Source organism: Hippoglossus hippoglossus, chromosome 16 (assembly GCF_009819705.1).
Source record: "Hippoglossus hippoglossus isolate fHipHip1 chromosome 16, fHipHip1.pri, whole genome shotgun sequence".
In the NCBI taxonomy this organism is placed as follows: domain Eukaryota; kingdom Metazoa; phylum Chordata; class Actinopteri; order Pleuronectiformes; family Pleuronectidae; genus Hippoglossus; species Hippoglossus hippoglossus.
The window spans coordinates 5,783,042-5,808,774 of NC_047166.1; the positions used below are offsets into that span (position 1 = coordinate 5,783,042).

A 25,733-nucleotide genomic window follows, 5' to 3' on the forward strand; every position below is an offset into this window, starting at 1 on the left:
TTAATCTGTCTCTAAACTAGCTTGAACAGTTGATTTGTTCCATTCTACACCAACAACATGCATAGTATTCAACCTCAGTGTTTATTCACATGGCTGCAGCATAATCCCTAAAAATGCGATCAATAGAACGTCTCATTGGGCTCCAGGGAAATGTAATCTTTAATGAAAATAATCATTAATAACCAACAGTTGCCTTGTTATCAATTTCAATGTAATTATGTAGCTTTCTTTGGATCCTGACATGGGATTCTGTGTGTATCATCACCACGTGTTTGTGAAATGGTAGATTTTGGTTATAAAAAGACAACAAATAGGGTCTGAACTTTGTGTCCAGTAGTTCCCAGTGACGGCATTGCAGTGAGAGCTTGTGCCGGCAGAGAGCGCAGCTTAACTACTCTGTGACACAGGGTAACCATGGCAACAGCTGTGTAGCTACATGCTACAGTCATGGAGATTGCCCAGACGGACGAGTGGGGAGCGTCTGCGTGACTCCACTGAGGAGGATGATGATGATGATGATGTAATCCTAAGATTCCATTGCCCGGCTGGAGATTCTCACACTCGGTGCTGCAGACGCTCACATGAGATCTACTTTGCTGAAGGCAGATGAGCTGCTGAGGGAAGTGAGGTGACATGAGAGGGGAGGACCAAGAGGGGAAGCAGCGAGAGATCTGATTGGCTGTTGGCTGTAAAGAACACAGTGTACCCAACATGTTCACAGGTCTCAGTCACATTTTGCTTTATAAAATAAAATTAGAGACCAATGTCATTCAGAATTAAATATTTGTGTTGGGAGAGATGAATTATTTCAGACCTCCCACATCTTAATTTCATTCTGCTCAGCATCTCTTGATGAAAAGGGGACACAGTTTTTTGTCTCATACATTATTCCTGTTTACAAGCTTGATAAACAACAGTTTTAAGTCTCTGAAAATGTGTAATCTGAAACGAAAAGGCTGTAGTTTTAAGGACACAAGTCCCAATTGTCCAAGCCCAGATTCCATCTATTTTTGACTCATTCAATCTGAATGTGCCTCACAGGTGGGGAACGCCCGCTTGCTTTCATGTAACACCTCAGGTAAACTTGAATAGTTCGCAGGTGATTCACCTGGACTCACGCCCAAGCTTGTAGTGAACCAGCGTAACACGACTCATCAGCTGCTGGCAATGTTTCTCAAAATGCACACACCTTTTAAACAGCTGCTGAGATTAACTCCAACACCTCGGACCCTGTGATCAGGTTAAAAATAAACATTGTGCAGAATGTTAACCTCACCAGCTCATTTTCACCAAAACTAAATTAAGTGAAAAACTCACATTGCCGAGACTCGAAGTACATTTCCCCCAAGGATGGTTTCTGTCATTTTGGGTATTTTTTTACACACTGATGTTTTCTCTGATGAGCTTGGTAATGATCTATTTGACGATATCAAAAGATGGTGACGCGTCATGATTGAAAGCTGAGACTGACGGTCGATACCACGACTCCACAATCACCACTGCACAAATTCTGGCTCCAGTGACGGCTCCTTATGGCCCAAGATGGCAGCATCTATATCTGGATAAGTTTTGGGGAAAAGTGCTCATGGATGAAGTGAAGTCTCTTCGGAGAGTTTGTGTGCTCAACGTGCAGCTTTCCCGAGACCTCAGTCTTACAGAGACTGATATCAAACTATTCAGGGACCCTGATGACCTCCTAGATGTGTCAGATTTTTCCTTAATCTTCTTCCTTCTGTATGCGTTCAATAATTTAGTTTGGCCCTCCAAAGGATATTAAAAAAGTTTAAATGGCCCTTGTAGGAAAAACAGTTCCACACCCTTGCTCTACTAGTTCACAGCAGGTGATACTTGCCACTGCACTGTAGAAGCTCTATTTACAAACCGAGCCAAACTATCTGTAGACTGTGCACAGTCAACTAATGAGCTGAGGAAGATGAAAGCAAAGGCGATGCCATTTTAAATAAAAGGTGCATCTCCTGCTACAATTACTCAAATATTTATCTCAAGAAAACAATTTTCCTGATCTACTCGTTTTTGGAACGAGCAAGTAAAAAAATGATTATGGCGGCAACGGGTTCATTGCACAGCAGGGAGTAGTTACCAGTTTTAGTTTGAATTGAAGGATGCGATGGGTGGAAGAGATTAAAGCATTTGTTGGTTGGAAACGAGCCGACATCACTGGATCTAATCATAGTAACTTGGCACATTGAAGGTTTGTTGGACAATAGCTCACTTGAGAAGGATTTCAAAGGACCCTCGGGTAACTACTGCAAGATGGACCGAAATCTATTTAAATATCAGATTACCTTTTTGCTTCTTTAGACCTGCAGGGAGTCGTAAACCACGCTGTGACTTAATCTTAGAACAATAGTGCTTCCACCAGCGAGCTCACTTTGTTTGTAGAGAGTTATGTGGTTCCTGTTCGACAATAAAACTAGATGCCCAAGTCAGACGCAGATCTGAGTCACCTTTATTGAGTTTGAGCCTAATTCCAATGCCTGTTGTCACCTGGTTCCTGTGTTCAAACCCAATGCATAAAGCAGACGGTGACTAACTGCAAATATTTGTTCAGTGAAACAGAAACAGATTATGTAACACACTCTGCTACTGGAGTGATTAAACAAAAATATGAAACTAAAATAGATGTAACTAAAAAAGGGGAACCCGCTGTCCCGTGGATGTAATGTTTGTTTATCGTGTCCTTGATGGGCAGGCCTGAGGTCTGTGACATTTAATTTCTGTGTGAGATAAAAAGGAAACATCAGGCTGGTTATGTAACCCCACAACAGGACATGCGTGCTCTGCTGAGAGAGCCTTCTCACGCTGTATTGTTTTGTATCATTACTTTTAACCTTACACTGACAGAATTATTAGCAAATCTTAGCCGGCAGCTCTCAAAGGGTATTTCTTGTTTTGGAAGGAGCCGGAGAGGGGGTGTGTTCGCTAACCCAGCCCACTGAGAGTAATGCTTTTTGACAGCTTTGTGTATGTGTTTGAAAGTGGGCGTGTGTTTGGTGGGCAAGACCGCAGATCTGGTTGGGTGAGAGCAGGCTTGTATAAAAAGGTGGAGCACAGCACAGAAGGCTCTCTCTGTAGTTCAAGTTCATCGGTGTTCTGGCATCTGTTGGGATTCTCAGCGTGGCCGGGGAGCAGAAGGTCCAACCGGCCAGTTGGGTCCGGCTTTCTTTGGAAGGTGAGGAATCCCAAGCCGCTGGTTTTTCGTGAACAAGTCCGACTTTTTACCCGTGGAGCAACTTTTTAAAGCTGGGGATCGCGTTTCTTTTCTCTCGTTGGGGGTGTAACTCCAACCAGGTTGGCTCATTAATGCTTCCCACATGTCCGTTCTTCTCCTCAACCCTACACCTCAGCTTCCTTGGAACCCTGATCTCAGATTTAGTGAGCAATGCCCGGCTGTCATGTCTTCTGTGGATGTTGAATGAAGCGAACACCTATGGTTTTGTGTCTTAGTGCACAATCTCTTCGGCTTCATCGAGTCTCGTCGGAATGCGTTAACGGACCCTTTTTCGAATTCTTGCCCAAGTGAAGACAATCCAGGAGCTTTCATTTAAATATAGAAATCGTGGATTTGTCATCTATCCATCCATCAGTTTTTCTGTGGTGTTCTTTCTCAACTTGTGCCTTGAAATCAAGTTTCCACGTTCTTGATCAGTTACACATGGAATTGTCCATGTGCAAATAAATGAAATTGTCCCTTTTTTTCTTTGCTGTGTCAGACTATAACGCTGCATGAATAGATTCTCTGTTGCTCGGCCCTGATCTGGTTCAAATATAATACATAAACGGGTGGGGGAATTTTCTGCAGATAATCCATAAAAATGAGAAGCTCTGCCAAGTGGGTCAGATCCTAAAGAATTCCAGATGTAGACTTTGTTTCTATGCATAGCGATCATATTGAATCTGCACACAGGGAAGTTTTGTGCAAAGCCTTCAGGCGAGGGATGTTCCCTCCTCACGCATGGATCAGATGGTTTGTTTTCCAACCCGCAGCTGTGTTCCTCCCTTGTTGGCAGCAGTACTTTAATTAAAAGTTGGTCAGTTCTTATCTCATGCTTCAGTAATTATAACCAGGATCTAGATGAATCCTCCTCAAGACAGGTCTAGATACCGGATTTTGTTTATACATATTCGATGTGTTTGATGCAACAGTCCCCTCTGGTGGAAATGTTTGTTTTCCTTTTGTATTTCTGTGTTGGAAACTTAATCATTGATTCCCTTTTATCTGTTAGCTTGCTCCGCAGATTCAACTGAATTCTTGATTTTTTTTTTTTTTTTTTTCCCTCTGTGCAGGTCTTGAGCCACTCCAGATCTTCCCTCACACCCACGCCACATCGAATCAGGAGACATGATCATCAGACTGGGCCGGCTGACACCTGGATACTTCCGCTCCTCCAGGTATGAACGGATTCTCCTCCTTTTACAAATGAATACAGAGCAAATACTCAACGTACCTAATTTCAGCCTGAGAGGTTTTAGTGTGAGTGAAGTGGATGAGATGTGTTTGATTTAAATTGCTTCTGATGAGGTAAATGAGCGAAAGATGCTGAATCTCCTCCCACTAAACCATCTGTAGGAGGAAGTTTGCTTTTTTTTTTCGTGCACTTTTCTTCTTTCAGTTTTAATTTGTACTGGGGCCCAGTGCTGTTCTGTGACCCACAATCCACTTTCATCACCAGTGTAATTAGGGTTGACACTAATCATTGCGATATCCTGTCCCCTTCGGTTTCTTTTGTTCCTCCTGCTGTCATCATAATCCACTCATCAGGCGTGAGCCTCCATAGGCCTCGTCCTTTGTGTCAAGTTTTTGTTTGCATATTTACTTTAATTTGAAAACAAAGGCCGTCCCCATGTATAGATTTACAGTGACTCAAATGCTTAACGGGCCATAAAGAAGTTGAGTGGATGTTATGCAAGACTTGACACTGGAGCGAATATTAGCTTTGCGACAGTTTTTGTGGTGGAGATTTTACTACCATGGGTAACTTCGCCATTGGTTTAAATTTAGCTTGTGAATAAAAATTTTGTATGGAAGGACATGACGCCACTTTGCATGTAATTCTAGATCCTCCTTTCACATTTTGCTTATTAGGCCTCGACCAATAAGATAAATGTGCTAAACTTAGGCAGAAGAGAAAGACGTCATCTTCTTTCCAAAAAAATGTGCTTCTTAGTTGACTGTCATTCTTTACCAGTTTGATTCTGGGTGCATGGTTTGCTCTTTGCTCAGAACATTGTGTTCTCCTCTTGCTGCACCCCCCCTCCTAAATGTTTAATCACATGGCAGAGGGCGGTGGAACTGAAGTTGGCGATGTTGGGTCTTTTTAAGGGAGAAGCCTCTTAAGACAAAGTATTCTGTGATTTGCTTTTACAGTTTTGGCCATTCAGTGTTGAAACAATGAACAATGCTCTGAAAGGCTCACTGTTTACCCTATTTGTTGACCCCTGACCTTTGTCCTGTTTGTCTTTGTCTCTGCAGAGGCAAGTTGCCGGCGAGGTGCAGATGCAGCCACAGGACCGTGCCGTGAACCAGATCGCCATGATGCTGGCCATCATGGGCCTGAGTCTGTCCTACTACAGTGCCAAACAGATGATGGAGAAGGTCCAGCCTGCACCCTGAACAGACTTGACTCTTTGATTGTTGAAATGGACGAGCCGATGAGGAGGGAAGGAGATGGAGGGAGGAAGCGGGAAGGCTCAGCAGTGTCTTTCAGGACCGCACTTTTCTCACCTCACTGTCATAGTCACACTCGGACACTGAATTTCTGGTATCCCTCACTAACCATCCGCAGAGATGTCAGGGCTGCTTTTTAGAGTTTTCTATATATATATTCCATTGTCGGGGGGGGCCTGGAAGGAATTGGGGCTCACTTTAGGGGTGGGGGGGGGGTCGTGGTGAGGACTGGTTTTATGGCCTGGTTTGGGTGGGGGATAAAAAACTAAACCAGCTGCCTGCCAACAAGGTCTGACACATCACAAAGGTACATGCTTGCACGATGCTGTCAATACTGTTCTAAGCACCAAATGAGAAGGGGGGGGGGGGGCTCTTGCATAAGAGTGAATCTTGCCAGTGATCAAAACCCGGCCAAATACAGTTGAATAACATGGAACAGGAATGCTCCTTAAGGGAAAGCAGAGTGCAATTGAGATGTACCTTTTGTGTATTGAAGTGTTGGCAGGAGGAGGACGTGGTTAAAGGGGATGAAAGTTTAGCTCAACCCGTTTATTTTTCTTTCCCTTCACAAGAGAAACTTGCAGCGCCTGTGAACAGACAAGGAGCCGCACTCGCATTCTGTCAATATATACATACATATACTTGTGAAATGTATCGGTCAGGTTGAGAGAATATTTGCACAAAACGTCAGATAAAATACTTCAACAGATCCGCAAAGGGGCTTGGAATTGCTCACTACCTATTTTTTTTTTTTTTTTGGTTTGTTTTTTCTTCTGCGATTTCACGCTGCTTAACATTAATCAATTAAGTCCTAGTAATAATAAGTGTGACCTTGGTAAGCACCCTGGTTCCTGCTGTATCAAGTACATGTTAATGCAGACATTTATCTTTACTGAACATTGCATGGGTGTGCAGACTTTTAATCAAAGCAAAATTCATGAGTCTGTCTTTGTTTTTATTGATGAATGAATGTATTACCTTTTGTAATGATTTAATAAAGCTGTGAATTTTTTGGGAATCGAGCTGTACAGTGGATGTTTAGTGTGGACTGAGCTATTTGAGAACAAAATTAATCCCGATCTCAGACTCTTGTTATTTGCACCGAGAGTCTGAGTTGTCCTGAAGTAGCCACTGCAGCGTCAGTCAGTCCTCTGCACGCAACAGGAAGTGCTCAGGCCGTTGCACATGTTGTGTCCTTCCCTTTGCATGCCAATGAATGTGAAGCTCACGCACTAAAGCGCGTATGAGCATAAATGGCGCAGAGAGGGCATTTTCTTTAAAATGCTTCTCGTTCAGAATCGACCTGAGACTCCATTGTCTCTGTCAGCAATGGCGTGATGCTTTGAACAAAACAAAGATGGAGGGTTTATGGGACAGGACTGTTTTAGGTGAATCCAAAATGCTCCAAATTCCAATTTAGATGAAGTTCCAAATTTTTTAGGAAATATGTTTGACGTGATCTGGGGCAGTTTTGGTTGCCTGGCTTGTGAATCTGCCATAAAGTGGTGTTTCTGGATGGATACAGTATGTTGAGAAGATGGTATTTAAGAATATTTGTACCTTTTTTATTAAAGATGTATACTCCTTAGTAACTGAGTACAGAAGTATGGTATGTTGGTAGAACGAAACTGATTTGGCACCTTATTCGCGTCTAACCCGGCTGCACGGACAGGTCTGAGGTGGACTGGCGATTGCTCCTCTGCACGTTCTCCCATCCTGGAGTTTTAAAAGTGCGCATGCCTGCTCAGAGGCTGACGTGATGCTCTGTGACAGACTGAGACCTCGTTGGGCGCCACGTGCACCCCCCCTGCCCACGCCGCAAGCTCCTCCCCATCGCCCTGCCTTATCCCCTCCCCCTTGCACATCACTGGACGAAGATATCACTTTGGTATCTCGGTGATGCTAGAAACAGAACACAGCCCTTTGACGAAGAGCGCCTATTGGCTGAGCGCTGACGCGTCACCAGAATCAGCCTGATTCTGGGCTACAGAGACAAAAGGGGGCAGATGAGGTCATTGGTGCAGAATGTGGATGAGGAGAGGATCATTATTTTGGGCTCCTCCTCCCTTTTTTATTTTAGTTTGTTCCAACATCAAATCAATTTATCACAAAGGGGTTTATATGGATACACTCGGTGAAAATGAAGTAAAGGTTTGTAAAAGGCGTCGTTTGCGAAGGGCCCTGAAGCTTCCTACTGAAGAATGGGTGGGAGCTGCAGGTGTGAGCAAGAGACACAAACAGGACGGTGACAGTCACCGCTTCACAATTATCATAAACATGTTCGACTTGTGTCTGCATGAAGAAACCTTTGTACTGTATGGCAATGGGAGCCTTGTTACTCCTATGTACCTTATAGACAGGTTGTATAGTAATGATACAAGGATATTGCTTTGAATGGTGCTTGTACTGATTTAAGTCAATTATAAGTATACAGATTTGTTCTATGGGCTGTACAGTTTATGAAATAGCTTTATTTTATAGTAAAACTGAAAATCAAACTACATTTAATGGCTGAAGTTTTAGAACCTCACAAGTAATTCCTTGTGGCCTTGTGAGGTTCTGACGATGAAGTTCCACATTTCATTCCTACTTGTAAAAAATATTTTGTGTGTTCTTTGTCAAATAAAGATGTTAATATAAAGTCTTTGCTTTGTGGATTTTTGATTATTGTCCTGCAAGAAGCCTAAAGCAGCTGAAAAGTCAAACAACTTAGATGATTGGCACCTATGACAAATATTTATGCATGTTATACAGGCTATTTGAGGCCCACGTTTACATAGAACTAATCTATAAGTGAGTGTGCTTCCGTTAATCGAAAGTGAAAAAGGCATTAAAGGACCCACATTAAGCTGGTTTGGTTTAAGTTTTATTTATCTTGCTGATTTCCGTACAATGCAAAACTTGGAGTTCCACAAGGTTCAATGCTCGAAACAATTATATTCCCCCTATACTGCTTCCTTTAGGCAAACTGATATTGTATGTATATGGCCTCAAATGACTCAAAAACACATTAATATATTCTAAGTATCTGACAAGATCTTAGTTGAGCTTCTGCAGAGGCAGATTATCAACTCAAAGGTTATGTACCTGGCACATAAAAGTGTTATGATAGACGATGTAAACCTCTGCAGGGTTCAAACTTCCTTCACACATTTATTTAACACATCAAATTTACAAGCACAATCAGGTCATTAGCTTCCTTATGTGCACAGACCACACGAGGTCACATCTCAGCATCCCTCGCACATCCAGGCCGTGGAGATGGAAACGTGCACGTGCCTGGCTGGGCCACGTGCTACATGGAGGTACACTCCGGGGGTGGCCTCTGCCCGGGGAGTGTAGACATGTCGACGGTAGCAGGGAACACGCCGTCTCTGAGATCCAGACCCCCCCACCCTGCAGCATCTCTTTTGATCTGCTGCCCCATAAAAAGCTCCTATCTACAATCGATACACTTTTACTCTGACACACTTTTCAATTCTTCTTATTCTATTTTCTAGCGATCATGAACGTTTGTTTGATTGAATCACTTTTAGGTTCCATAGAATAAAACCGTCCCAATCCAATTAAGAAATATTTACAATGCAAAGTGGGTGACCCTGTAGTTTATGGGTTTACAGCTGTTGCTCCCATCAGCCCTTTGCCCCCCCCAGGTCGGGGATGTAGGACGCCATGTTCTGCCTCTTAATCTCTGATTTTTCCTCCCTTATGTCCCTGTGAGTCCTTTTCATTAGGATTTACTGAAAAGCGGCTTATCTCTTGACTCGGAGGCTGTTTGTTTCTCTATTTATGGGCTCAACTGTTTTTTTTATCTCCCTCAGGATATTTCTTTATGACTGTTGCCAGCTGATGTCGTCTCTTAAGTGCCAAGAAAATTGTGTGCAGCTATAAAAAGACTTAAGATTCATTCTTTTGAATACAGTGATTTTTACACTTGGACTAGAACTCTAATTTTTGGTCTCTACTTATTTAACACTATCAATTAATAACAGGGTATTTACTGTAAACAAAATAATAATTAAGGCTTCACGTTTATGAAACAGAAGAGCTGACATCACCTCTCCAGCATTAATAAAATGACTTTCATGACTTTAATAAATGACATTGTTTAACGTGTTCTACAGATTTAAATAACACTTTTGAAACCTTTGTCCCAGACGTTTCTCTAGCATCTTTCAGCAACATCAGCGACTTGAAGGATAATCTGTTGGCCTGTTGGCTCCACCAATGACTAAACCGATGACATTCCTGCCTTGCCCGATTTGGTGTCACTTTTGTGGAGCTGTCATGTCATTTCAACATTATAATGAGGATTTCTTTTTAAACATGTAACTATTCCTGCTTCGTCACACAGCTTACACGAGAAACACACGAGGGAGCAAACATTTGCCGAGTCTGTTGCAAAACTGAAATGGAAACCAATCAAAGGAGGAAGGAGTGACTGGTAAAGCACAACTATCTGTCACTGTCACACAACTTAGTGACTCCACTGTCAAAAATAAAATGATGACAAAACACTTTCTCTAGATATACACACATGAAACAAGAGCCTGCTACACAACAAGACTGAAAAAAGAAATCATGACAAGTCAAGTTAATTTACGAAGCACAGTTAAAACAACCAGAGTTGTACAATATATACAAATGAAAAAAAGTTAGAAAATACATCAGAATATGATAAAATAGATTCGATAACAGACGATAAAAAACGTTAAGTTTACAATGAAGATAAAAATAAAGACAATATGGTTTTATCATTTAGAAAATGTCCAATTTGGAGAAGCGGGCACAGTAACACAGTTTCTTTTATTCAGTCGTGCTTTCTAACAATATGTGAACAAACCTTTTAATTTGTTTTGTCAGTGTATAATTATATGGTGTTGGGCAAAGTATCCCACACTTTGCACAGACAAAACCTACAGTGAAAACTTTACTGTCTCACTGTTTTCTGTATGTGTTCATCCCCTTTTAAAGTCACCCAGTCTTTGTTCATACTGTTTCTTTTGTCAATCACAATCCACAGCCTGAGAATGTTGTTTTAGCTCCCTGCACCGTTTGGACGGGCACATTTTTCTGGCTGAGCCACGATATGAGAGGAGCGGGAGCGCTGAGCTGCTGATTTCCTGTCTGTATCGTAGGGGAGCGTCTGTGAGAATAACACAGACTGTGGGAGCCAAAGCTGGAAAGAGGCAGCGGTTTGGGAACGATACACTTTCATTCCCTTAAAATACTAAATCCTCTCATTACAGTTGTTGAAGAAGTATTTCTGTCATGAAGAATCACAGATTGTTCTCAAATTGCTTCTCTGGGCAAACTACTAAGACAAACTAGTGACATATGAGGCATTTTCATATATTTTAGTTGTGAAGATCAACACCTTCACCTGTTTAAGAGGCTTCACTGTTGACATTTAATACATTTAACTGGACAAAAGCATGATCAGGAGGTTTTGTGTGAAGTCTCAGCATCCGGCAGGTTGTCTGCATTTACTTCTTCTCACGTTTTGTGAACTCTCCTTTTTGGTTTTGACTTTCTTTCTACTAAAGGTTTCGTGTCACATCTGTTTTGCATTTCTGAGGAGAGGAGTGTCTTGTCAGGAATAGATCACCTTTCCCAGCCATGTCATTATCAGGTATTGACATACATAGTTCAATGGAATAGCTCCGGGCCTATTGACCTACTTTTATCTTTGACAGTAAACAGGAGCTTATATGAGTTGTTAGATATGGCAACGTACTCACTTGCACTCACCTTCACGCATAAGGTGTACTTTCTATGTAACTTTTATAATCTTTATGATATGAAACAAATGTTTTACTTGTCTTCAGTAAGTCAAACCTGACACATGATTTTTTCTTAAAAAAAGGCCTTTATCTCTTCTTATTGAAGTTGGTTGTTTTCTGGGAAAAGGTCGATGGATAAGATACACGAACGTGCACAGTGCACGGTGCGTTCGTGAGTCACTTCACAACAAAAGCGCTCTGGGTAAGACTCCGGCTTCTCCCTCAGATTCCCAAAACTCACAGGTTTGGTAAAGCAGCGAATGCCTGTGGGCGCAGTGAGTGGTTACATGTCATACGTCTTGTGATAGATTTGTTTCCGCCAAATTTCATAATACTATTTTAACAGCAAAGTCAGCAAAGGAATCAATGATGAAATCTCCCTAGATTTGATCAAACGTTTTTCTCTTTAAACTAATCACACATCAGATAAGAGGATTTGAGTGAACTCACATTTGACTCATTGTGTGTAGATCACATTAGAAGTCACCTGTTAAAGGAGTAACGGTCACATTATATCTGAAAAGTGTCAGTTTGTACCTCGCCTCATTGGAACGTCCCTTTATATAAGTGTGTGTGTGTGTGCATTAGTATATGAACACTCACGTATATATGCAAGTGTCCGTGTGCATGTTTGTGTTTTTGTCTGCATGCAAAGCAGCTTGTTAGATAACACAGCTCCATGCACACAGCTTTTGCTTTGCACACATCCTTCCTTGTTATTCCTGTGTTTTTACGAGGCTCTGCAGACGTGAGGGTTTTGGCACCGTGAGTTCCTGTTGTGCCAACTGTTGTGTAACATCTAACAAAATGCCCATTGACAGTTTCCTTAAAAAAACCTTTTACTGTTATGTTTGAGAAGTTTGAACCAGCAACTTAAGAAACACACAGTATCTAAGTTTAAGTTCATATTTACACGTCAACATGTTTTGGTTCCTGCAGACTGAAGCTCTGCAGTGGACACACACACTGTCTCTGTGTCAGCAGGTTGCTGCTTGTTTTCCTGCATCTATACGGGTTGTGTGTAAGTTCTTGTGTATTTACACTGTAAAACCCAAAACGTGTAACTCGGCTTACATAAAACACGTCTTGTGGCTTCTCTCTTTACTTCTAACTTCACCGACAGCCTTTCCCCTACTTTGCTCTTCTATCACTGACGTATCTATATCTCATCTGACACCTGATAAAATTACACCAACTGCTGCTCCAGAGCTCCATAACTAAGACGGCTTTACAGAGAATGCAGAGTTGTACGATAGCTGTTAAGGAGACATTCTATACTGTTATTCAGGTTTATAACTTTAATTTGGGTCGTTACTTGAAAAGATTTGTATGCCGCATACGACACATCACTTTCCTCGTAGTGTGCATTGCTGCAGCTCCTCTTTTCAGCCTCTGTGTCTTTAAGGCCTCCCCTCCCGATAAAGCTCTGTCGGCTCTGATTGGCCTGCTCTCCCACTCTGTTGTGATTGGTCAACCGCTTTCAGCAAGTATAGGAAACATTGGTGTCTGTTTTCGCTTCGCCTAGCATTGTTCAAGGGCGTGCCAGGCGGGCTACTAGCTGCTCCGAGTTCTAGCTACTAAACATGCATTATGTGAATGTAGGCCATGTGACATCACGATTAGGTCATGTGACATCACGGTGGTGAACTACTGACCAGGTGTTTCAGGAGCGTCAGTAGCTACCGTGGTCTTTGGTTTTTTTAACGTTGCTATTTGAGACACTAGAGGAAAGAGAAAAACTGAAAAATCATCATAAATCTCCTTTAATCCCTCCATCCCCCTGAATCCCTGCATCCTCTTCTATTTGTGGACGGACGTGAACAGACATCTGAGAGGCTGCTGTGGCACATTGTGCCACAACGTCCACGTGGAACCCCTCCGACACGCAACCGCATGCTCGTAAACTGCTCTGGTCCCTAAACTGTCGCTCATTTGTCGACACAGCTGTCAGTTAATCGATATATTAAGGTCAAAACTGGAGGATTTGGCGAGGATGAGAGGAAACAGTTGCTCCATCATGGCAGCAACAGTAGATACTGTAATGTAGAATGAGAGGCTGTGATAGGTCGCTGGTGAGGTCATTTGACTCTGTTGCATAACATGCTTCACAGCTCTGTCGTGTATACTGGTCACGTCCACTCACAAACAAGTCAACACATTCATGTACACATATGCATCTGTGAGCTGTGTATAAGCAGCCATGTGCACGTGTGTTGAAATCTTCAAATGTCTCAGTGTGTCTCATCAGCCAAGATTTAAACTCTCTCATGTGTGTTTTCTTTTAGGCCTTGAACTTTAAATTCCTGTTGAGCGACGCAGCCGGGACAAAAAAACCTGCTCCGAAAAACTCCACAACCAGTTTTAACAGGTGATGTCCTGAAGCGCACTGACAGTTTGAGAAAGTAGGTTTGTAGATGTAAATAGAGAAAAGAGCTTGGAAGCACATAAACACACAGTTAGATGCAATGCAGATTTTCTTTATTCTCCAGTTATATATTGAGTCTAGAGCAAGAAGCTGTGAGGCTGTACTTAGAGCTAAATGCTAATGTCAGCAGGCCATGCTCGAAGAAACAACAATAGCATTTTGATGTTTAGCAGGTCTAATGTTTACCGTTGCTAATTAGCACTAAAATCAAAGTCACTGAAGGTTTAAATGTGTCTGTTCAATAATTTGGTCATTAACAAAATACTGGACAAATCAAAACAAGTTATAAAACATATGAGGTGCATGAATGATTTTATATAACAACAGACGACATGACAGCTCCACAAAAGTGAAGCCAAATCATCTTGATCGCCCCCTGGTGGCTGGCTGCAATAAAGGGTCATAAACCAAACTAAAAGGTCAAAGTAAACGTCAAATGATTTTTCCCCAAGATGGTGTTAGTTCTTCTCACACTGATTTATGGTGAAGTATTCAGTTTTCTGGTAAGTTTGGTTGTAATGAGTTGTTTGACCCTATAAAAAACGAGGTGAAATTGATTGACAGCTGAGACTGACTCACGATTGGCCGACGCGTACCACATGACCCTGATACTCAAGCTCTACACCACATGATCACTACTGCGCATTCTCTGGCTTCAAATGAGGTTTAAAGTGTAAATATAGCAGCAGCCTTGTTCAGGATATTTTAGTTTGATTTTGTACCAAGATAGAAACTGGATACGCATCTTTATTTACAGTCTTTACACAACGTTGCGGTCGACCATCCAATAGTTGTTACGAAATTTCCTACTAAATAAAAGTAGTGGACTGACATGTCATTCCTGGAGCTGCCTGCTACCAAAGCAGAAAGGTTGTGTGAATGAGAAATTTAGACACAGGCTACTGGTCTATATCAAAATATGATACTGCTATGATTCGTAGTTCAAGTACCAAAACACACATAACCCCCTCTAAGTAGTAATGTTACTGCATTCTTCATGGTTAAGGCACCAGTGTTTAAACTGAGGAAACATGTTCTTCCACTAATGTCACGTCAATGAGTTCACAGCCATAGACCACCAGCACTGCTCTGTATATATTTACACCCTCAGGCCCAGTATAGGTTAAGTCCACAGGTCCTAGGACCCACATGACACATGCAGGGTGACTCATATATATTATGTATTTTTAGTCTTTTATTTTTTCCACATCGAGAGCTGTCTGACAATAATTAGTCGACCTCGATAAAAACCTTTACAGTTAATGAGATTTATTAACATGTTTCTTTCTGACTGGGCTTAAAGAATCATTTTGTGTGTTTTATGTTTTAAATGTTTGTGCATTTTGCTTGTGCTTGTTTTCAATACTAACTTGTGTGATGATTGACAACTTTCTCCACACTACTCATGAGAGGTAGAATTTAAACTCTCAGTCTAATCTACACAGCAACTTGTTAAATACTTAGGTTGATTTGAACTGGTCAGTGTTAAAAGAGTCACTGGAATGTGTCACTATTTACTCAGAGATCCACCTCCCGGTGTCATGTCCTCCTCTGGTGGGACAACCGGTCTACGAGGAGGAGTTCTGTTTGCATATGTACACACACATGTAAATTCGAAGGCATTGCAATGGTCAGGATGTAAATGACTCTGCAAACCAAACTGAGCAATGCAGGCTAATGCAAAGTAAGTATTCTGTGCATGTAAACACACACTGAAATTATGGCAGAGTTTGGATAGTCATAGATAATAATTGAAGCATAAGAACTCTTGGTGTCACAGGGGTATAAGGAAACATCCCAGGATGCACTGGGACAACGGATTCAAGGAGATATGTCAAGTTTTTTATTTGTGTCCCTACATTGTAAGAAATAAAGAATGTTCTATATGGGGCTGTGTAAAGTTTCTGATGTTTCTGAAACGAGATCTACTACACTGTAATGCATTCAGTCCATTTGAAAAAAAGAAGAAGAAATCCTTGATCGTTCTGATGTTAAACCAGAGTCTGACGCCAAGTTGATGATGGAAACTTAACAACAACAACAGTGAAAGCCTTCTTATGGAGGTGGGAGGAGCTTTCAATGAGCATTTTATTGGATGTTACACAACAGTTGGCACCACAGGAATCCACACAGCTCAAACTCACACGCCCACAGAACCTCGTAAAACATCAGAAGAACTAAGAATGTGAGAGTGGCACCGCATTATATAACCTGTTTTTAAACATACATATGTGTAAGCAAAGAGGGAAAAAACACAAAAAGTATGCAAGTGATGTTGTTTTATAAGCGATGGAATCACTGACTCTTGTACCAACATTTTTGCTAACTTTCTGAATTGTTGTTCCGACTTGAGATGGCGTTCATGTGAATTTTCAGACAATAACTCCCCGTTAAACCGCTTTCACGTCTATTTAGCCAGAGCTAGGAGGTTGTTGTTGTTGTTATACAGAGATTGCTAGCTTAGTTTAGCGCTGGAGACGCAGTAGCTAGCATCAAAAGTTCACGTTAGAACTCTAATTAACAAAAACTACGGTGCTAGAAGAACTTGTTGTGGGACCTGACGGTGCACGGTGCACCAGGGCCCACGTCAGGTCCCTTCACCAGTTCACCACCTCTCATTCTGTGTTTGAACAGCAGCCGTGCAGGGCTCAGTATTTACATTCAGATCTATTTCGGGGTGGAAACATAATGTGCCGTGAGCATTAACACACGAGTCAGGTTTATGAAGTCCAGGCTCTCGCGCTCACAAATCCAAGTTGCAGCAGGAGGTTGAACTCCTGTTGAAATACTGGAGATGGGGGATGTGAGGAGAAGGTCGGGTAAGATGTCTCCTGCTGTGAGTGAGTGTCTCAGATTAACAGAGTGAGATGTGTGAAGGACCAGGATGAACTGGTTCACCTGCTCTGACCTCTGCTCTCAGGGTTGATACAGTCCCTGTGTAGTAAACTGGAATATTTCTGCACCAATATTTATTAGTGGGCAGTAATGGAAGTACTACTCCAATTCATGCTACCTATTACATAAACCTTTGTTTAAATATTCTCCCCAGTATTTTACAAAGGTCAACGTAATTTCAATTTTAAAACGTAATAACTTAATAAGACAACGTGCTTTGTAATAAATGAAACAAGTATGTAAAGTAGTTCAAATGAGCTCTCCCTTTATATTTGTCTGTTTTTGAATCTAATGTATTCTAATGATGCATCTTGACAACTTTCTCATGCTTCAAGTACATTTATTTGACATTTCATTTCTTCCGTAAACTTCAGTATTCTGATACTATTTTTTGCTTTTTTACTTAAGTTAAGCATCATAAAAACCAACACAGTTTTCCTTTGAAAGTTTATTTCAACGTCTCATGTGGATTATGACTTGAAAACCTGCTGATTTCAGCCGTTTGAGGACACGGAGTTACTTGATGGGAATCACCAGCTACATTAATTATATCTTGTGTCTGTGCAACACTCACATGACGATGTTTTTGTTTGTCTGAGGACGTTCCTCCGGTTATATTCAGAGCTGCTGGATTTAGTGGCAAAGAGAATGTGTCCATGTGACAGCTCATCGTCCTCTCATCTGTCCTCAGTCTCTGCACAGCGCCCCCATGTGGTACTGGAGGGAACTGGCTGCTCAACAGAGGTCCAGTTGATTTGCTGCAGCTTCCCTGACTGATCTTATTCAAAAACATGAAGGATTTTGCATAAAACCTGAATCGGCTCAGCTCACTTGCTTTTGCTCTCTGATGACTGGAGGTTGTGTTTGTACACAATGTTCTGTACAGTCTGTCCCACAGAGCTGGACCACTGTCTTCCTCTAGTGGTCAACAAAAGGTAATTGCATTGTCCCACAAAAGGACGCATCGCATGTTTATGATGCACATGTAGATGAGACTGGTCTTTGTCATCTGGAAGAAGAGAGGGTACGAAGACAGGAAATATCTGTTCATCTCCACCTAGATAAGCTCCAAAGTAGAATCTATATTACAGGGACAATGCACATTAATCAAAAAGGATTGTGAATAGACATTTCTGTACAATTTCTATTGTCATTGCAAACCTGGTATTTGCAAAAAGGCAAATGTGCAAGTTCCCAAAAGTTCAAATACAAATTCCTCATGCATGAGCCCAGCCCCTAACATCCAGATACAGTGTCCTTTAAGATAAAGGTATTGTCCCAGATTCAGAAAGAACTTTGGACTCAGAGAATCCACGTGATAATCACATCTTGGTGAGATAAAGTAGAACTGAACTAAACCAGGTGACAAAAACAGACAGGGACGGTACTGACGTGACAATTAAATTAGAAACTATGTAATCAAACTATGTAGATCACCCTACATCTTTACACAATTATACTGGGACACTTCCATCATTTCCATTTTTTTTTTTTTGTTAAATGCTGTAATTGGATTATTATTATATGAAAATCTGCTGATGCTGGTACAGTTGTGAAAGATGTTTTAAAACGTAATTTGGCCAATCAAAGATTAAATATAGCAATTTATATAGAAAAACAAAGTGTAATGATGGAAGTGTCCTCGTGATGTGCAAAACCAGATGTTCAACAGTGTAAAGGCCTATTGAGCCCCCTAGTGGTAATCAGAGGCGATGACTCACAACTGTCAGTAATGAATTAGTGTTGAAAACCAGTGAGAATGAAAAGGAGATGATTGAGATTCAGGGAAGATGAGGCAGTTTGGATCAGTGATGTTACAGATCTTTGTCGTCCATGTCTCTTACATTCATTACACATACAATGATTACATAATTTGGTTTAATTGTGAGGTCGTCATTGGAAACCAAGGAATAAGACGACTGACAAACGCATCAGAAATGAATTAATCAGAGTATCAAGAGAAGAAAATACAAAAGAAAATATTTGAACGAAACTTTTATTTTATCCTTTCACATCTTTTAATGAGGTCAGGAACATAGAACCACTTCTTGTGCTTTGACAGTAACAGTTTTGTCATCTTCTACATAAAAATCATGATGCAAAATGTTACTTAAGGAAATATATATATCATTATTCAGTGTGATACCCCCAATAAGTTTTATGTTGTTATATATCATATTATTTGATTAGTTCAAAATGTGCTTGTTCTAGTTTCTCTATATACTATCGTGTAGTTTAAACTATAACTTTGTATTGTGTTAGCGCATCACAATATCATGGTGGGATCATATATATATATACATGCAATTTAAATGAATCAGCCTCATCTCATTGCAATAACCTGAACTATTCCCAGATCTTTTTGGTGTAAACGTGCCTGAGACTTGTTTAAAACTTCACGTTTCTTCAGATTTCCACGACTATGCTGCTGAATCAGTTCCAACCTATAATCCTTTAAAAAGAGCCGACATGTTGGTCATCAAAGAAGTGGAGCTGCCTCCAGATCCTTGGCGTGGTGTGTTAAATACTTGGGTGTGTCCCTTCCTGGTCTGAAACCTGAGCTGCTCGGGGCCACAACCAAACTGGCTGCTCTTCAAATAACCAACCAGCTCCCAGCAGTCTGTGTGTATAGACGAGTCGTCCATAGAACTGCATTCATAATTAATGTTGATCTTATGGATCTGCTCGACCACACAGTCCTCATTACTGTGGACTGTGTTTGGTAATCAAACCCAGCAACAGGAGCTATAGGAAAGTTTAGATCAAATGTCTCTGGTGTATAATCAAGATTATCATCTATATAGCGAGTGTGGATAAGTAAGTGCTGTGTTTCTATTGTTTGTAGATGTTTCTCATGTGATAATGATAACTGCAATAAAACAGATCATTCACACATGTTAACTTCACATATTAACATTGAATTAAATTGTTTCTCGGATGTTAACAACACATGTTTGAGTCAAAAAATACAAAACACTGTTTTTCCTTGGTCGGCTGCATTGTTGTCGGTGGCCGGTGAAACCCAATCAGTCATCAAAGCTTTATACGTCTCTCTTTATCTCCACGACGCTGGACGTCCTCACTCAGGTTTCCAAGTGACCAGTCACAAAAACCCTGTGGAGCGTTCCTGAAATCTGATTGGTGTTTGACTGATGTGCTGCAGCAGCCAATGAGGATGGAGGGGGGGACGGTGAGGAAGTGCCCAGGTAACAGTGGAAGATAAGTTGGGTTGTGTTGAGATGAAGGTGTGTTGACCTGAATAAACTGCATGAATGTGTGTGTTTGGTTTAATTAATAAGAATAATATATATCTTTATTTTATAAAGGCATTTCTGCTTTGTGATTGTATATTGTTATAGGGTTTCCTACATCAGGAAGAGTTAGGATCCAACTTTGGAACCTGTAAAATAATCAATATAACATTTCTATCCAAACATAAACACACCATGTGTGTGTGTGTGCGTGTGTGTGCATGTGCGTGTGTGTGTGTGTGTGTGTGTGTGTGTGCGTCAGTGTGTGTGTGTGTGTCTGTCTGTGTCTCAGTGTGTGTGTGTGTGTGATGAGGGTTACAGGAGCCAGTGTACCAATGCTGGCTGACAATGGACCTCTGGCTCTGGAAAAGAGACTCTCTAAAATATGAATGAGGAAATCCACACCTGTTTCTGAACAGGGACACTGGATGTGCGTGCGTGTGTGCGTGTGTGTGTGCGTGTGTGTGTGCGTGTGTGTGTGTGTGTGTGTGTGTGTGTGTGTGTGTGTGTGTACACCTGCGTGGGCGCTTGCATGATCAGCACAGCTTCCCCAGCCTCACCTGTGCTCAGACTCCGCGGGGAGGAACGCAGCTGTCAACCCAGTTGAATCTGACAAAGCTCAGGAGAGACGCTATGAGTCAGTCGGGGCCTCAGAGCTGAACGGGTTCCCCTGCTCCTCCTGAACCACTGAGAACTTTATGCATGGGAACAGGTCGACGTTGGCCCAACTGAGACGTGCTGACGCTGGAAGAGGAGACTTGGTGGAGGGTGGACGTCAGAGAGGTCTTCACAGGTCTTGCCCCGAGTGCCGAGCATCATCCGTGCAAGTATGAATCCCGTGTGGAAGCTTTATAAGAGCAAAGTGCTGAAGACGCTGAACCCGGAGTATGAGGAGGACGCTGCCGAGGAGGTACAGAATCTTTACACCTTTCTCCATTAATTCACGTTGATGGGGTGTAGTATGAGAGGGTTGACACGGTGGTTGGCACCGTCACCGGGTCGAGTCACAAGTCAGCAGGTTTGGTTTTGCTCATCATTTCTTATTCATCACAGGGTCAGATGAGCTCCGATGGTTTTTCTCAGCAAAGGGAACTTTAAAGCAGAAGTTAGGCCTCCACAGCGCTTCCTCTGGAAAAGACCCTGCCAGAGAAATCACTGATGAAACTGTTATTGATGCTGACGGGTTTTAGATCCACTGTGATCTCTATTGTTTGGTTTCCATCAGTGGTGGAAAGATGGAACCTACATTTATTCAAGCCCTGAACTCTGAGGTATTTTACTTCTGTATTTCCATTGTATGCCACTTTAAACCTCAGAAGAGAATATTATACTTTCTCCTGCGCTACTTTTCTCTCAACGCTGTAGTTTCTCGTTACTTATTAAGATTTTATGATGGTTCCCAAACCTTTTGGCTTACAAAGCTAGAATCACACTCACAGCACATATACGTCCGCCAGGGTCCAACAGTCCTTTTAAATTCAATCAAGCTGCACCAAATGTCAAACAGTCATATACTCATATACCATATATATATTCTTTAAATATGTCAGATATTTTTCATTAAGACCATGAATTATTTCCTGGAAATTGCTGAAAATGTTGAAAAACTTTCTGATCTCACAATGTTTAAGAAAATTTAAATAGATTATTACTGCTCCCTGATCTGGATCTGTACCAACATTTTATTGATTCTTTCCTTTCACACTGCATCCTTACGACAAGTTTCATGAAAATTTGTTTAGTTGTTTTTGAGTAATCTTGCTCATACACATACAAAACGACAAATTAAAGGTTAGGTGTGAAAATATAACTTCCTTAGCAGAGGTAAAAAAATGTCTTTAAGGGACCCTGTGTCATATTTCAATGATCTGAGATGTTATTTCACTAATTTCCTCTCTAAACTTCTCAGATGGTTTTATTTGAATAGTTGTTAATTGTTAATTTCCTCTCCTACTAAAGTCCCCAGATTTATGTTACGATTCATTTCAGGGGGTCAACCTGTATGTTGGGAACCATTGGACTGAACAACCAACTGTAAATATAGAAATATAAGCTCCACGTATATCACTTACAACAGTAAAATACGGTTTATGCTCAACCTGGAGTAGGATTATGAGTGCAGCAGATTTACTTGTAATGAAGTACTTGAGTGGTTGTATTACACTTGAATACTCTGAGTGCTTCTCCCACCACTGGTTTTCATGGCCTCACTGCGACACCTGTACTATCCTGTGTTTGGTACCGGTGAAACAGGCTGACCCAGATCTGTGGATGGCTGAGAAACCTGATCCTGCACAAGAGCTAAACATACGGATTAGTTGGCGTTCCACTGACGGACTGACGGGGGGGGGGGGGGGGGGGGGGGGGGGGGGGGGGGGGGGGGGGGGGGGGGGGGGGGGGGGGGGGGGGGGGGGGGGGGGGGGGGGGGGGGGGGGGGGGGGGGGGGGGGGGGGGGGGGGGGGGGGGGGGGGGGGGGGGGATGAGACAGATAGCTAGGACCTTGCGGTGTCATCGAACGAACCAGTTGACAGCTTCAAACCGTGCTCTCTCACTACGCCACGACCTCAACAAGGACGACAGGAAATACTCAGTGTGCTTGGAGAAATGGTTTCCATTTAGATGGATGTGTTTGTCAGAGCTGCTATTTGAGTCTATGCCATGTGTACCATGACCTTAACATATAGTGTATAAATACTATTCTAATATTATACTGTGAGTGTATAAGTGTACACCCAATACAAACTCAAAATGCTTGTTTCCACCTCCAGTAGATGGCGACATATTTGCACCAATCCTGTGCTTCCACTCCTGCTTTGTTGTAAAATAAATGAAGGAGATTTTCTGTCTGCATCTGTTTCATCGTCAAGTTGTATTTTTATTTTGCAGGTCACAGAGGTGGAGAATGAAATGAGTCCAGTGCAGGAGGAGGAGGGGCCCAACGCCGTCTCCCAACTGGCCAAGAAAGTACGTGAACATTGGAGTTGGAGTTTTGTTTATCTTCCGAAAATAGTTTTAGGTGAATCCTGGAAAACAAATACAGTGAATATCTTGTAATGAGGAATAATAAGTGAAAATCATTTATAAAAAAGTATAAGAGAGGATCAGTGTTCAATTGAGTCTATTGTGACCTTTGACCCTCTGTGTGTGTGTGTGTGTGTGTGTGTGTGTGCAGATGCAAGGGGCCGGGGCCAAAAGCTGGAACAGACTTTCAACTCTGTTCAACAAAGATGATGAGCACCAGCTTCTGGAGGAGACCGAGAGCCCACCAGTCGCTGACCAGTGAGTTTTATACCCACACCTTGTAGCACCTGGGACATTTGTGTTGTGTAAATAACGTCTGTGCATTATCATAAGTTAACTATACTTCACTTACACCTAAAGGAAGCTCAAATAACCACGGACAGCCTGAACAGGAAAGAAGGTCTGATCAAAATAGGTTTCTACAGTAAAGATTTGGGTTCAATTTGGTTAAAAGGTCACATTTTAATAAGGTTATATTTCATGTATGATGATGATTCCATCTTTACTATAAATGTATGGTTTTTGGGACCTAATCCCTTTCATGCAAACAGTTCTATAAGAATTTTCAATCGTTCTACAATAAGCTACAACGAGTTAGCTGGTTTAGCTCAGTACAAAGAGCTTGTAGAGTGCTAGGCTAGCCGTTCCCCTCTGTTTCCATTCTTGATGCTAAGCTATGCTAAATGGCTGCAGGGTCTCTAGCATCATACGCATCGTGCAGGCATGAGAGTGGATTCAGTCTGATCATCAAATTCTTGTGTACATTCAAATTTTCAAACTATTTACCCAAGTTCTAATCACATAGAAATTGTAATTGAACATAAATTAGTCCTTAATGTTCATTGTATGTTTTTGTACCCACTCAATGAATAATCATATGTTTTAAAGTGCCCATTCTGAAAGTGACTGACATCTCTGCCCTCCACTTTCTCTTTTCATTTCTCAGTCCTCTTGCAGTGAGGCCCGAGGAGCCTCCTCGACCCAACCGACGCTCAGGATTCTGGGATAGCTTTTCAGCCAACTGGGCCGCCAAGAAGCAGGCGGAGGCCGCAGCTGCAGCCGCCACTGCCCCAAGCGAGGTGGTGGAAGGCCAAGGTGAGGAGGCGGTGACAGAGGCAGGAGGGCAGGAGAACCTGGACGGGGAGATCACTGAGGGAGAGGAGAGCGAAGAAGGAGGAAGGAGCAACAACAGCTTCTCCAAATACGTGTCGCTGGGAGGAGGCAGCGAGGACGCTCCCTTCAAGTGGAACTTTGTCACCAGTAAGCTGGCAGAGCTGAAGACCAAGAGCATGACCAAGACCAACTAGCTGCTGGAGGAGAGTGGGAAGGGTGTGAGGCCGGTGGAGGGGGGGGGGTTTAACTGGTTGTGTTCAAGCAGGTGATACATCACACAACATGTCATGTAGATGAACTGAATTAGGCAACATCCCTCAGAAATGTTTTTTTCCATCAACCATCATATTGAAGGAAAGAAATTATAATAAACCAGTGTTTTTTTAAAAACATTTAATTTTCCATTGCACAATTTTAGGCCCAAAGAAAATAAATAAATAACTTTTTTCTAGAGCACCGTTCAAAACAGAAGTTACAAAGATCTTCACAAAGAGGACGAATTAAAACAGCCACTTATATATACTAAGATAAAACACAACAATGTCATTTAAAAGTAAGAGCAAACGAGTTGTTTGTGTTTAATTTTCTCGGGCAATTAGGAACGATGGCACATGTATCTTTGATATCTTTGAAAAGATCAATGATCAATAACTTTATTCATATGTAGATACAGAAAGAAAGATCTTAGAGAAACACATACTACTGCTATTACAGAATCATGTCACTAGGGGGACTTAAAGACTACAATATATAAAATATTCTATTTTTATCAAAGAAATATTTTACTATGCCTTGGAAATAAGATGGGTGCACCATGCAAACCTGCTCACACAGCTAATGGCTACTTCTTTAATAACTAAAAACACATGTAGCCAAAGGTAAACAGTTAATTCAACAGATTTATTATTTCCTCGCTCATGCTCTCTTTATTCTGGGGATCGTGTGGTGATGTATCTGTTCATCCAAACTGCTGCAGCACTGAACATGAAGGGGCCTTCACACCTGTCTGCAAACTTGATCTGATCTGCAGTTTAGCAAATACAGGATTAGGAGATGAAAGACAGTGATAGCTGGATTAGTGGAGGATAATCTCACTGAACCTGTTCAGGGGATTAAACAGTGGAGAGAAACATAACTATTGCATCATATTCATGTCGGCATTTAAATGAACTGTGTGAAATATGAATGTGTGTGGTCTGTTCACGTGATGAGTTCGCTGACTTGACTTTTTCTGATTGTGACTGAAAGTGTGAGTTTTCAACATTCCTAATTTTGAGACGTAATTTAAATATATTTAATGTTGTTTTTTCTCTCTGATTTAGGTTTTGCTTTGTCGTTTGTATTATTCTGCTGCTTTGTTTTCTTGTATGCTCTAATAAAGACTGTTGCATTAAATGATCTGACTAAGTATTAAAGACTGGAAGTGATTTTCTTTTCTGTTCCAAGACTGTTTGATGAAACTAAAAAGAAGAAATATAAATATAATAAAGGTAAATTTAACCTTTTTGTGCATCTTTTATCTGTTAGAGGCAAAAAGACAAGCTGAAAAGGAAAAG

General features: G+C 41.6%; 2 protein-coding genes across 2 annotated transcripts in view; both read left to right on the forward strand.

The window, feature by feature from the left end:
* The window catches only part of LOC117777400 (hemicentin-1-like), a 1,765,934-nt gene that overhangs the window by 581,212 nt on the left and 1,158,989 nt on the right, over positions 1-25,733 (forward strand). The gene's annotated exons all lie outside the window — the stretch shown is intronic.
* Positions 20,786-24,435, forward strand: LOC117777470 (uncharacterized protein C1orf232). The gene is made up of 4 exons (XM_034612268.1): positions 20,786-20,953; positions 22,930-23,007; positions 23,216-23,322; positions 24,011-24,435. Exons 1-4 carry the CDS (start codon positions 20,873-20,875, stop codon positions 24,369-24,371), a joined length of 627 nt encoding a protein of 208 aa, XP_034468159.1. The 5' UTR covers positions 20,786-20,872; the 3' UTR covers positions 24,372-24,435.

Excerpts from the sequence above, each read along its gene's own strand:
- LOC117777470 (XM_034612268.1), top strand. The coding sequence starts at position 20,873 with ATGAATCCCGTGTGGAAGCTTTATAAGAGCAAAGTGCTGAAGACGCTG. Across the intron at positions 20,954-22,929 it reads AGGAGGACGCTGCCGAGGAG|GTCACAGAGGTGGAGAATGA; the intron begins GTACAGAATCTT and ends TTTATTTTGCAG. Across the intron at positions 23,008-23,215 it reads TCTCCCAACTGGCCAAGAAA|ATGCAAGGGGCCGGGGCCAA; the intron begins GTACGTGAACAT and ends GTGTGTGTGCAG.